The 13,474-nt window shown below is 37.4% G+C and overlaps 2 protein-coding genes across 3 annotated transcripts; one reads left to right on the top strand and one right to left on the bottom strand.

Moving 5' to 3' along the window:
* The first annotated feature begins 799 nt into the window (after positions 1–799).
* LOC140946412 (uncharacterized) lies at positions 800–2,111 on the top strand. The gene has a single exon (XM_073395525.1). It carries the CDS (start codon positions 831–833, stop codon positions 1,395–1,397), a length of 567 nt encoding a protein of 188 aa, XP_073251626.1. The 5' UTR covers positions 800–830; the 3' UTR covers positions 1,398–2,111.
* A 4,531-nt stretch (positions 2,112–6,642) lies between these two features.
* Positions 6,643–13,414, bottom strand: LOC140946395 (S-phase kinase-associated protein 1). Of its 2 annotated transcripts, XM_073395510.1 has the most exons (7): positions 13,307–13,414; positions 11,792–11,888; positions 10,816–10,886; positions 10,188–10,331; positions 9,656–9,725; positions 7,766–7,836; positions 6,643–7,058 (listed from the first exon to the last, which is right to left on the bottom strand). In XM_073395510.1, exons 2-7 carry the CDS (start codon positions 11,886–11,888, stop codon positions 7,023–7,025), a joined length of 489 nt encoding a protein of 162 aa, XP_073251611.1. In that variant the 5' UTR covers positions 13,307–13,414; the 3' UTR covers positions 6,643–7,022. The 2 variants fall into 2 exon arrangements, with proteins under 2 accessions (XP_073251611.1, XP_073251612.1); XM_073395511.1 differs by lacking the exon at positions 7,766–7,836.
* Positions 13,415–13,474: the final 60 nt, after the last annotated feature.

The raw sequence follows: 13,474 nt of genomic DNA, 5'->3' as shown, positions 1-13,474 counted from the left end.
GAGTGGGGCCCCTGGGGTTTACGTAAATTGGAATTTGTTTTCAAGAATCGGATCGAAAACAAACTCAGATTTTCGAAAACAACTCTGATTTTCAAACTTCTTTTCGAAAACGAACTCCGATTTTCGAAAACAAACTCTAATTTTCGTCAACAAACTTCGGGGGGGGGGGGGGTACTCCCTTATATAAGCCATACACGGCTGTGCCGCCCCAAAGGGTAGGGTTTTTGCGCTTTTTTGGTCTGAAAACGGGTATAGACTTTTGCCAGGGTTCCTGACTTTGACCATTTGGATCTGGAAGCGGGTATGGTTTTCGACGGAATTACGAGAGTGTATGAACTTATTTACCGTTTCAATTCCAAGTGAGTAAGGAAGACAGGAAAATATTCGAATTCGAAAGGGAATTTAAGAAATCTTTTTTCTAAGTAATGACGACATGACTACTGATATGCCAGGTCTGAAAACGGGTACGAAAAATGATATTATTTGGTCTGAAATAGGGTCAGGATTTGGAGAACAGGACGGCACACCCCCACCAAGAATTCCCAGGAGTCCCCCCGGGAAAAACTCCGATTTTCAAACGAACAAACTCCGATTCATTCAAACACAGATGACATTTTAAAGCTTCCGTGGAGTTCTGATAACGTCATGGATAATAGAATGATAACGTCCAAAGGTAATCTAAAAGTTTCAGTCGTATCAAGGAGTTGTAGCCTGAGAAAACAGCCGACTTGTCAAGTTGTTCACTGACACAATGAGAATTTGTCGGGGTGGGGAGGGGAAGGATTAATTATGTTATCTTCGCTGACAGCAAAGAATGCTGGGGCGGTGTCATGGCGGAAGAAGAGAAGCCCGCCGTGGTGAAAAGAAAGAAAGAAGACGGAGTCAAGAAAGAGATGAATCTCTCTGACGACGTTTTGGTGAGTCTTCCGGTGAAGGATTTAAACAATGTTCTGCGTGGTTACTCGGATGACGAGATTTTCAGGATCAAGCAAAGAAGGAGAACTTTGAAAAACAGGGGCTACGCTCAAAACAGCCGCACCAAACGTGTCCGCCAAAAAGAGGACCTGGAAGTTGAAAGGCAGCAATTGCGTGAGGATCTAGAACAGCTTGCTAGAGAGAACGATAGTTTAAAAAGAGAGAGGGACGAAGCCAGAAAAAAATACGATTCTCTTCAAAAATTACTGACTAACAGAACAAAAACGACGGATTTGCATTTAATTGGCGTCGGCCACGGAAACACATCAACTGCCGACCACGAGATTCAAGTTGACGTTGTGGGAATCGAGGAAGACAGAGGTAACGATAGTAAAGACTCACAAGAATCTGATCTCTCAGACGACTATCGATCGAGGAAATCTTCGGGTCGTTCTGAGGACGAAACCGACGAATCGCGATGAATGAACGGAAAATACTACTCAATCGCGGGTTCATCTTAGAACGCCGCGGACTTTGTTTACAAACGTCCCGATATACTATTGGAACGATGCAAACCGTTCGTCTGAGCTGTAAACTTGTTCATAACAGTACCAAAACTCCCCCGATTTTTAGGAATGGACTCTATCTAGATAGAAAAGCAATATTTTGGTAGTTCTGTGTTTCTAAACCGTATGTATATGTCCGTTCCAGATCTGTCGTAAACTTAAGCGTAAATATCAACGTTTGTGTATTGAATTATTTTAGTGAACAAATGAGTAAAATCCTACAAAATATTTTTACTACTTAATTTCCAGTTAAAAAGCCACAAACTTTCGATTTCATTCTCGATCGTTTATTTCACCGACACTAGGAAAATTCTATTGTAAATATTTTTAACTTTTAACAAGGCACGAGGTCGATGCTTTCACAGTACAGTTCTTTGCTGCATTCAAGCTTATAACTTCATTGAATCAATGACAGTAAGGTAGGTGATCGTGTATCGGTTGCGAGGCAAATTTCAGTCTTGAAAATCTCTTGTTTAAATAAATTCTTTTCATTTTGTTCCTTTCTTGGAATTCTTTGGAAAGGAAACCTCTAGTTGACGCATTTAATCTAATATCGGTCATGCTGACATGGCGATTTTTAATGTATGGGTGTGAACTCATGTGACATGTAATAAAAACCTTTAACCACAACGAATATCTAGAAATATTTGTGCGGGTTTTTTAAAAACAAAGCGAAAACGGTTGAAAACTATGGGGTGGTCTTTGTTTTCAGTGGTATTGCTAAAAACTGTCAATATATCACTTAACCACACTTTTTTAGAAAGATGCAATTCCAAATTAATTATTATAATTTATGTAAATCATTTCATTGGGCCTAAAAAGTGAAAGTTGTTGTTTCAGTGATGTAGTTTGATTAAATAGAAAAAAAAATCATAGAATGATCTAAAACAAAATAATTCCTATTCTTTTTCCTATTACTTTATTAATCCTATAATGATGCCATTGATCAACAAAAGCTTGGATTTTTATTTTTTAAAATGGACATCAGTTTAAGGCCTCATTTGAACATTTCAATTTTTTAATTTCGTCATGCTCCTGAAGGACAACTTGATCAGAACTGTGTGACTAGGTATGGTTCCACCCACAAGCAAAAATTTGGACATAAACATTTCAGACACTCTTTGTGACACTCATATATTTAATATTTGGCCAGTTTTTCTATCATTTTGTTTAGACAAATTTCAGACAAACTGCTGAAACATACCTAGGGTAAATTTACACCAACAAACCATAGAAAATCGTAGTTGTATTATTATTGTATCTTGGCCTTGAAAATGTGATGCCATTGCCCAAAAAAGTCTAGTTCTATAAAATACTGAAAAATTTCAGATGTTTCCATTTTTGACAATATATTCCTCAGAAACGTCTTGCCAGTGATGTTTATGGATTTTGAAGTGCTCACTACTTAAACTAGGCATTCTTTTGGTACTGTAGTCCTTCGAAAGGATACCTAACAGCACAGGACTTAAGCCACTGTTCAAAACCCGAACTAGCCCTGTATCACTGCCGTTTTCAATAACACAAGGCTTCTAAATATAATAGAGTCAAAATTTAAACTGGCAGTTATATACTTCACTTAATCATAAATAAATATGATAAAACAAACAAACAAAAACAAAATGGATCAAAATCTGTCAGCAAATTTAGTAAAACCTACATACAGACATGCATGACCTTACCATGCAAATGAAGAAGACCTACATCACCCAAGAAGTCTGTTTGCGTGATTGATGGAAATGGAAAACACAAAAAAATTTACTGCTAGTTAAAATTTTGACTTTTTACAAGTGAATGTGAAAATGGTCTTCTGGCCCTTTACTCCACACAGATATCATACCATATTGATAGTACTCTCCCCCATCCCTACCCCCTCCCCAAACCCATCTCCTGCCTCGGCTGGGGAATCAAAGCAACATTTACTGAGGAGTGTTCAGCACAGACTGAAAAGTATATTTTCCTCAAATCTTTCCTTGATTTTTCAAATTAACACTCCATATTTGAGTCACTTTGATACGGTATTTTGTCATCCAAACAAAAAAAAACAAGGAGTTTCAAGCACTTTCAGAAGAAAAAATATTCTTTTTAAGGGCTCTTCAAGCACCCTTGAAATCTAAAATTATTATAAGTGCCTGGTTCCTTGAAAGATGGTTATTAGCAAGGTTAAGCCAACTATTAAGTGTGACTTCCTTGTCTACTAAATTGTAACAAGAGCTTATAAAATATTTTTGAGTCTTTATTCCAACATTAAGTTATGATAGCACAAACTGATACTTCAAATAAACTTTGGAAAGGTACACACAATATTGTGGATTAAAATTCTAATCCTTGGTCATAGCACTAATCAGCCTTTCAGGAACCACATGTCTTGACCTTTTTAAGGCACCAACCCTGGGACTCCATGTAACTTGTCCAGACCAATCTAGCATGGTTCAAGCTTTATTTCATCTCTAAAAGATAGTACTCTAAAACAGGCAGACAGGCAGTCATTTTAACTGCAAAAAATATCAATGAAATTCCTTTTTTTCTGCTTTCTTAATTTATTTCGTTCATTCACGGCCCCAAGCCATCCCTCTATGGGTAAAATGAGTAGCATTCCCTCTTCAACATCGTAAGTTGTATAAAAATCTGCAATTTACACTAATAAACTAGGCAAAAATCCCTGCCCCCAAGAAGAGGGTCAATCCTCCCTTACTTAGAAAACCAGGGCATTTGAGTCCAACATCCAACTGCCAAATGTATCTGAACTCCAAAGGCAGAGAATGGATCTTCTTTAGTACTTTGGGAGCAAGTGGACATTATGGACAGTTCTTATCATAGAGAGGTTATAGGTTTGTTTACATAATTATTGGAAAGTACACTTAGTTTATCCAGCTAGTCTACAGGCAACAGTCAAAATTTTATAATATTAGTTTCAAACAAATAATCGCAAATAGACAGTAACAGAATTTAAAAACACCCAACTGGCAAGAGAAAACTAGTTGGCTATTTATGAGTATGGCCGAGGTTTTAAACTCCAGACAACAAAAATTTAATCCAGGAAAATTTGAGAACAAATCCAGAAAGTGCCCAGACCAGGACTTGAACCCAGAGCCGCCAGATTGCGAGTAAGACATGCTGAACACCAGCCTCCTCTGTAACTCAGGGTCAAAATATTGCTTCAATATTATTGATGCCAAACATTGTAAGAATGTTAGGGTTGATCCATTAGAGAGCAAGGCATGGGGGAAAACTGAGAGAAAACAAGATGATCTAGAAGTTCTAATCTAAATGGGTTTCTAATAAAAATACAAGAGGGTTAGCTTGAAAAGAAAAAATTCTTGACAAAACACACAATAGTCATGGTAAAGCAAAAAAAAAATTTTTGCCTTAAAATAGTTTGTAGGTACTTATTTTTCTTGGTAGGGGGCTAGGGAAAGAGGCTGAGGGGATGGGGAAGATTTGGCAGTAGAAGGAGATGAATATCTGAAACCTTTGCGTGATGACTACCAAGATCTCCCGCATGAATTTCCTAAATTTTATGGAGGCATTATATAAATTAGGTGTGAGTTTAGGATGGTTTTGTTTTATTTCCTCTCTAAGTGCAAATTTTGTCTCCAATCCATTCATCTTTTAACCAAAATTTCTGAAAATGTTGGAATTAACAACATCACTGATAGTTCATCAAGGAATCACACAAAATTTGTTTGAATAATAAAAGATATTTTGTTTTGCCACCCTATCCAAGCAGGATTTGAGTTAGAGCTGTGTATTATTATGCTCACTGGTCAAACTAAAGATTCTCCCCTACAAGGCTCATAAGTACAAAGACTTGTACAGCATAATAAACAATACTAAAGCAAAGTAATATTCAGTAGCTCTCATCTGAATTTCAATTATGGATGTGTTATTCTGGGACATAAGGTTTCAGATGGCTCAAAGTTTACCTTAGCCCTAAAAAATCTTAACTTTCTCATCTTCACACTTATGGTACTCTCAAAAAACGTTATGCTTAAACAGAGTCTTCTGGCTCCACCCTTCATATCAGCAGAGAAATAAAAAACTTAACCAACAATGGAGGACAACAGAACTTGGGACTGTGTGAAAAAGTCCTTGCAAGCAATAATTCCGTAGGATTCTACTCCTAAGGACAGTTTTGTGTTCAGCTTTGGGTTCATCCCATCGTTCCCCCCCCCCCCCCCCCCACTTCCCCTAGCAATGTTGTGGCCAAAAAAAAGCACTCAGTTTCACCCAATTTGCTCCAAATTCAACTTTGGGGTGGGAGGGGAAGGGTCGCTATAGTTTTAGTAATATCACTGGAATGGTCCCAACACTTTTGACCTCCATTGAAGGTTTGAACTGTGGTGGTGTAGTGGTGTGGTAGTCAATCTATGGATTTTTTTTTTCTACAGGAGCTGCAGTTCAAACTGAAAAGAACAAGGAATTGACGGGTTGATTAATGTTTAGGGTGAACCCTTGGTACTTCTCATGCAATGCTGGTAGTTGCCACCCTTGGTTTGGAAAGCAAAAGAGGATTGGGAGAGAAAGAAAACTATGGCCAATGGAGTGGTACGTTGTTAACCTAAACAAGATGCCCAAAGAAAGCAAGTGTACTGTAAGCTACAAAGAAATCTCTTTAACCCTTTAAGCCCTAAGAGTGACCAGCATCAAATTTCTCCTTGTAAACACGATGCTTTGTAAAACAGAGTGGTCATGAGAATTATGGACATGATCACACAAGATGAATTTCCCAGATATTTTATCAACTTCTCCCCACTACTTCTGAAAAAAATGAATAGGGGCAACAAATGAGAATTCAAATTTTGATCTTAAGGTTTAAAGGGTTTAAGCTCCGTATGATGGATCCCCTCCCCCTTAAATGGACACCTAGAGTTAGTCCCTGCTGTTGCTTGTTCATGAATATTATAAAGTGAACAAATCTACTAGATGGATGCTTAGTGCTGGTGTCTTCAAGAGGGTAATATTGTATTCCTTAGCCATTAATAACAGCCCTGATAGTTGTACAAAAATTCACATGCAAATTATGTCAAATGAGAGGATGCTTGCAGTATTAACAGCTGAGAGGTGGAAACCACTACAATGAGCAATTCAAAACACAACAAAAAATTGAAGGGTAATAGTAATAATATTACAGTTTTAACTGTTAGTCAAGTGACACTCTACATGCAACACACTTAAGCTTTTTTATTATAAATTATTATGCATCAACCAAAATGTAATGTTATACAAGTTCCCATTTAAGCTCTCTGGGTGAAAAAGCTAATGACTCAAGGAAACACAGCATAAATACTGCAAACTATGATTTGACAAAACTAGTACTCACAATGATGTACTCTTAAAATTAATGAGGAGTCAAAAACCATAATTTATATAAAATAAGGCTAAAGTGTGTGCCTATGTGTAATAGAACAACCCACTAAGTTGTTAAAATACACTTGCAACAGAGACAAAGGTCAAAATAACATAACTATTAAGTAAGAAACAGTTGGTTTGGACATCTTATACATTTACATTTGAATACAAAGCTTCATCATGTTCCACTGGTTATTTCTCTTCGCACCACTCATTTTCCTTTCGAACCTATCAAGGAAAATACAGAAAAGATATGGCATCAGGAAAAGATTTCTTCAAATAACACCAACTTTCTTGCCATGACTGAAACCTTAGTCCATAAGATACACCCCTACCTAAAGTAGATGTCACCTGTACCCAAGTTAAACTAGAATGTCCTTGGTCCTAACTTGGATATGAATTACCGGTATTAGGGCTGGGGTTACAGGGCAGTCACTAAGATTTCAAGTTCCTGGTATGTCACTGCAATTAGCAGGAGGGGAATCAAACAGCTAGGAAGCTTTTTGGGTTCTAGTTTCTTTTTTTTCCATGAAAGTAACCAGGGATCATTCACATACTAGCTGGGGAAAACCCCTGGCCCCTGGTCCTTAGTGATAGTGCTGCTAGGGAACAAAAACATTTCAGAATCAAACTACAGTGAAACCTCCTGTAAGTCAACACCCAAAAAAGATTTTATTGTTCAGTTACTCTGAGGAGGTGATCCCTTTCAAGATTAGAACAAGCAAAGGTCTTCACTGAGTAAAGGTCCCAAAGCATCAGCCAGTCTACTTTTTTAGGGTTCTCAAAATTAAAATCCCTGATTGAACACTTGGCTGCACCACATGAAGAGGCATTTTGTGCATTTCAATCTGTTCTACTGCCCTATATGTAACTTTTCTCTCTTCAGCTTTTCTGGGGACCCCTGCTACTTGAACCATGAATAACAATTTACCCACCTGTTCTTCCTCTTCTGGAGTAAAGTCATTCTTGATATTAAATGTCTTCCTTATTTCTTCAGGAGTTTTACCTGTTTATTGGTTAATACACAGTGGTGGATTCAATTCAAATTGAATTTAGTTATTTGCATACATTCAGGAATGCCAGTCACTTGAGAAGAAAAAATCCCTAACTTTATTTTCCAATTTGGAGCATGAAAATCAACCAACTGCAAAATCTCTTTATTTACTATGTTTTTTTGTTTGTTTTTGTTTTTGTTTTTGTTTGGCGGGGGGGGGGGGGGGGGAGTTAAAATGTTCCCTGTAACTTTTTCCTGGTCTACAATTGGTGTTAAAATTGTTCAGACAGTGCACTCAACTCTATTAGGGTAACTTTAGAGAACAAAACAACCCACACCCCTCCCTCCTCCCCTCCATTTGAAGTTGGTTGTTTGTTGTTTTCTACGGGTAGCACGAACAACGACACATCATTCAGTGGAGGGGATGGGAGACGGAAAGCTTAAAACGCAATCCAGCAGGAAATTGAGCAATTTTAATTTTCAGTGGACAAAAACCTTGTACCAGAATAATTTAAACAATATCACATTCTTTTTTATATTTTTCAAGGGCTATAGATATAATAATATTATTAGTTGTCTGTAATAACACCAAAGACTATTTCTCATGGGACCTCAAGAAAATATGAGTCAAATTTCACAAAAATTGTGAAAACACAGGTAAAATTCGGAAAATTTCATGTGTAAGATGTCATTTTGTAAAATTTGACGATACTAGGCAAAACAGTTCTGGTTGTCCCTTACTTTTATACTTGACCAAAACAACCCTTATAGCAGTACTCAAATAAATAGACCGGCCACTGAGAGTGTAAATATACAACTAAGGCGGATGTTGGCAATAAATTTAAGACTAATTTTGAAACCTAAATACAACTTGTGTTTATAGATATGACGTACAGAAGATGAATGTAAACTTATTCTCAATATGATTTACACTAAATCAAATCAATCAATCAATTTTTTGTCCTATTGCATCTTGGTCTTTCAACAAGAATTTGCTCAGGATTCAAGATATACATTTTAAATATCTTAGGTTATGTCTTTGAGGTATTACAAGGTGTATTTTGGGAATAAAATACAGCAAACACCTGCATATAAGAACCTGTGAATTAATTAAGAACTTCCTGGAACAAAATTGCCACTATAATGCACAAAAATACAAGAACCTGTTTAGCCTGTTCCAGGGGTTTAGATAGTGGGGAGCAAGTTAAATCGAAGGCGGCCAGCACAGAAAGAAACATGAGGGGAAAAAAACGAGGGGAGACTGTGTCCCGCCCTATTTTTTCCCTCGTCAATTTTTCGCTGGCGCCCTAATTTTTTGCCTGCTCCCCACCATCCGAACGCCTGGAACAGGCTAGAACCTGTTTAGCCAAGCAAGATCAGGCAGGTGCTTATATTTGGGTCATTATGATAAACAATTTAACCAAGGAATGTAATTTTGAGATTGTAAATTTAAGTGTAACAAGAAAATTCTGTACCAAACTGTATGTAAATTCAGCAATAAGTTTTGTTAGGGTATTATAATAACACAATTGTGAATAAATACTGTATTTTTAATGACCAAACCCAAGTTTATTTATTTTTCTGCTAAACAACAATCTCTTACCTCCTTCATAAAAATTAAGAACCCAATTAAGAACCTACTTAGCCTAAATTGCTAATAAGTACTCCAAAATACAAGAACCTATTTTGCCATACTTCAAAAAAGTAAGTTCTTATATGTGGGTTTTTACTGCAGTACACTTTTAATTTTGACTTAGGGGTGGAGACGGCTGACATTTCAAACTAATGGGGGCACAGACTGAACTCAAAAAGCATTAGAATAGAAGAATACCTTTGATCATGTTGGCAACTGTTTTACATGTCACATCTAGAAGTCCTTTGATATCAAGGTAGTTTGCAGCCTGCAATGAAAGAACAGGTCAAACGACTGAAAAAATATTATTTTAATGCATATGTTGTGGTCAATTTTCATCTCAGTTAAGTTTTGTTTTTTGTTTTGTTTTGGGGTAGGGTAATGTAAGCTAATGAAATTGAAACAAAGGAAAAATAAAAATTACCTGAGATAAAAAATTAACTGCAACTCATACACTGTAATTAAAAGGATAGCTCAGTTGCTAATTTTCCAATTACAGCGAGATCATAAAACATTTGAATGAGATATTATACATGCTCCAATTTTTATAATTCACCTCCTTTACACTCTCTGTCCAGGTATTAAGCCTTGAGATGTGGCATGTGGCTCCAAATTCAATAGCATCTCCTTTTTTTAGGCTTTCATATTTTATTTCTGGTGACCATATCAAAACTGTAGGTTCCCAAAAAATTAAGCTCAGACTAGCACTGACAGTTCTATTAATACTCACAAGAATTAACTCAAAAAGTGTTCCCTGGTCGACTTTGAGGAATTCTTGATCCCAAGGATCGATGTCATCTGTTCTTTTCTCTTTGTTTTCATCATCGTCTGGTGGAGGTGGGTCATCCTTGTGTTTCTGAGCCCACTTGATCACCTACAAAATAACAAAAAAGCTGATTACTTACAGTGCAAGCTTTTAACAAGGGCTGCCACTTTGACTGTCCTTACTTGAACAGCACAGGGCAAGATGAAAATTAGGGAGCTTAAGTACAGGCGTTTTTGAGCCACACACGTCAACAGGAAGTAAGACTGTGTCCACTTTTTTATAAGCCTTGATGCTAACACTCTTATGGAGACAATTTGCCCAAAACTTTAAATCACAGTCTAAGTAATTTACCATGGTGCTATGTGTTTGGTCTGTAGTTCTACCTTAGAGTCTGTGAATGAGGTTCTATGTTATGGCCATTCAAATTAAACCTCTTAAGCAGTACTTTCATACGGTACCATCTATTAGTGTGCAGTTCTAAATTTGGGTCTGTGGATGAAATCCTGTCTAACCATTCAAATGAAACCTCTTCAACACTAACAAATGCAAGGCTCCATATAAAAAGGCTGTATCTATGATGCACTGTATTTACCTTGGCAAGAATGGCTGCATTGACGTTGGGAAGTGGGACTGGTTCGTCATCATCTTCATCCATGCCAAGATCTAAAAATTAAAGCATGGTAATATGGGTCAAACCATGAAGACCTTAAGGTTGAGTAAACAGCCTGCATTTTAATCTCACAGCCTTCTGTGGCATCATTTTTTCCCTTGCGCATAACCTTGTACAACTTTTTCCTATCGACTCTCTAAGATTTAAACTGTCAAAAAAGAAGCACCTTGAGATGGTCCTGACTGTTATTCAGTCAAGTTTTAACAATCTCTAAAAGGAGAATGAAATCCAAGCAAAAATAAATACCAACTGTCAATCATAATTCACTGTACATAGCTAGTAATTTTCACCCACATCAAACTGTCATTATTTTGCTCATGCACTTACTTGAGTTGTTAATATAGAGCGAAGTTCCCCTTAAAGTTACGAAAGCCAATTACTATTTTTAAAAAAATGAAATAATGTCCTGATGTCTTATGCCTATTTATAATAACACAGACAACATTAATTCTCCAATATGTTTATAGATATGAAACTGTGTAATAAATACTAAATACAATGTTATGTAAGTGTAGAGTTGTGATGATCATCTCTGCATTTATTTCTTCACCGTGCAGTTCAAAGATATAAATAAAAATAAATAAATAAAATAAATAACGATTTGCAGGTAGCATATCCACATAGTGGTTCTTCATCTACCTGATTGGTCGAATTGGAATTTGGAAATGTTGGTTTTTGAGGAGAGGGGAAAACCGGAGTACCCAGAGAAAAACCTCTCAGAGCAAGGGAGAGAACCAACAACAAACTCAACCCACATATGGCGTCCACGCCAGGAGTTGAACCCGGGCCACATTGGTGGGAGGCGAGTGCTCTCACCACTGCACCACCCTTGCTCCCCAAATTCATCATTTCACAATGTTATGTGTAATCACAAAAAGGGCTTCTCCTTTGAACTCACCTTCAAGCATAGTTTTTATTGTGACAGAAGCTTTTGCCACTTCTACATCAACTTCATAAATTTCTCCATCTGAGCTTTGTAGTTTAATTTCTGGCATCTGAACCAAAAAAACCACAAACCATCAAACTGTTGGACAAAAAGAGGGGCCTGGAATATAGCCCTAAGTTACTCCCTTCCTTGCTAAGCATTTCACTCAGTGAAGCATTTGTCGAGCAATATTTTGCTCTTTCTGTATGGCCAGGTTGTTAAAAGCAGGGGTAGGATAACCCAAGGTTAGCACAATATTTCAGGGGCAGATCCAGAAAGTTTAGAAAGAGGTAACTGGGAGACTTGCCAGTTACAATACCATTTTATTCATTGGTTACAGAACTCTGACAGGATTTTTGTGTTCAAAGATTAAGGCTATAGAAGACACAATTTACTGAAATAAGTGACATGACTTAATTTAGTATGTTGAAACTGCCCATAAGTGAACTCCAATAACGCTACACTTTCATAAGGGGAGTGGTCACCTACAAGACGTTCCTGAGTGAGGGTTCCAACACCCCGCAAATTCTTGGTTTGCAACCACGTGACAAGGCCGCCATGTTGGGGGTCAATACAATAGGATTTTTTCTCGCAGAATTTACATAAAGATAGAGTTTAAATCCCAGAGGAGAGAAATGCTTTTGTTCTTGACCACCAACATCGCAGCCGTGACGTCACCTACAAACCAGTAATAGCCTGACTTCTGGCAGGATAGGTGTTATTGTCTCATTTGCATGGAAGCCCATAAAGCTAATCCAGCCAGGCTAACTTCACACATGCTGGCAGAATTGGACATCACACCACACCTAGGACTACCTATGTCCCCTACTATATATCAACAGGATGTGTCGCTTAAAAGTCCTACAGATTTTGAATGAGCAAGGGTTGTGAGACCAAACCTGTTGTTCATTGTCCTTATCCAAAAAGACTCCTCAGTTATTTGAGGACCCTGAGTGTTGTTTTTGCCAGGATTGGAAAAGTGGCCTCCTGCTTAGAAGACTGACACTAATCCAACTCAGCTGTGGCAGTTTGAACCAAAGTGCTTAGAACATTCTGATGTTTTGGATGGCTGGTCCCTCATGAGGCACTCACTAAGGATCACAGTACTACACATTGTATGTGGATAAATTTAAATTTTCAATTTTACCACTGACTTAAATGCCACATATAGTAAAATGTACGTTCTCGAGACAATTCAAAGGCTACAAAAGCAGTCATATCCGAACCCACAGTTGCAGTGATTGCTTTTGACAGAGATAGTTGCGATGACAGTGAACACATAAAATATATGTAACTTTCTTTGCAACACTTTTATCCCTTCAAGCAGGTTAAAACTGAAAGAAGGAATTTAACTGTTTGCGGAAAATTGCAAAAAGTATTTTTATATGCTTACTGCACATTCAGCAGAGCATGATCCACGTAGAAAAACGACGCACAGCAAACACTAAAATGAACGTTAAGAGGATATAATAGAAAAAAAGAAATTACCTTACTCGTCCAAGTTTGGTTTAGTGTCTTTTTGAAGACTGTAACAGACCTAAATGAAGAAAATCCCACGTCAAAAAATCGCTCTCTACTTTTTGGCACCAACTTCGACAAACGACCGGGAGGAGAACTGTCCCAGAATTCCTCTAAAAAGCAATAATTGTCCGAGGG

The sequence above is a fragment of the Porites lutea genome, chromosome 8 (genome assembly GCF_958299795.1).
Source record: "Porites lutea chromosome 8, jaPorLute2.1, whole genome shotgun sequence".
Lineage (NCBI taxonomy): Eukaryota > Metazoa > Cnidaria > Anthozoa > Scleractinia > Poritidae > Porites > Porites lutea.
This window is presented reverse-complemented; position numbering and strand designations above follow the sequence as displayed.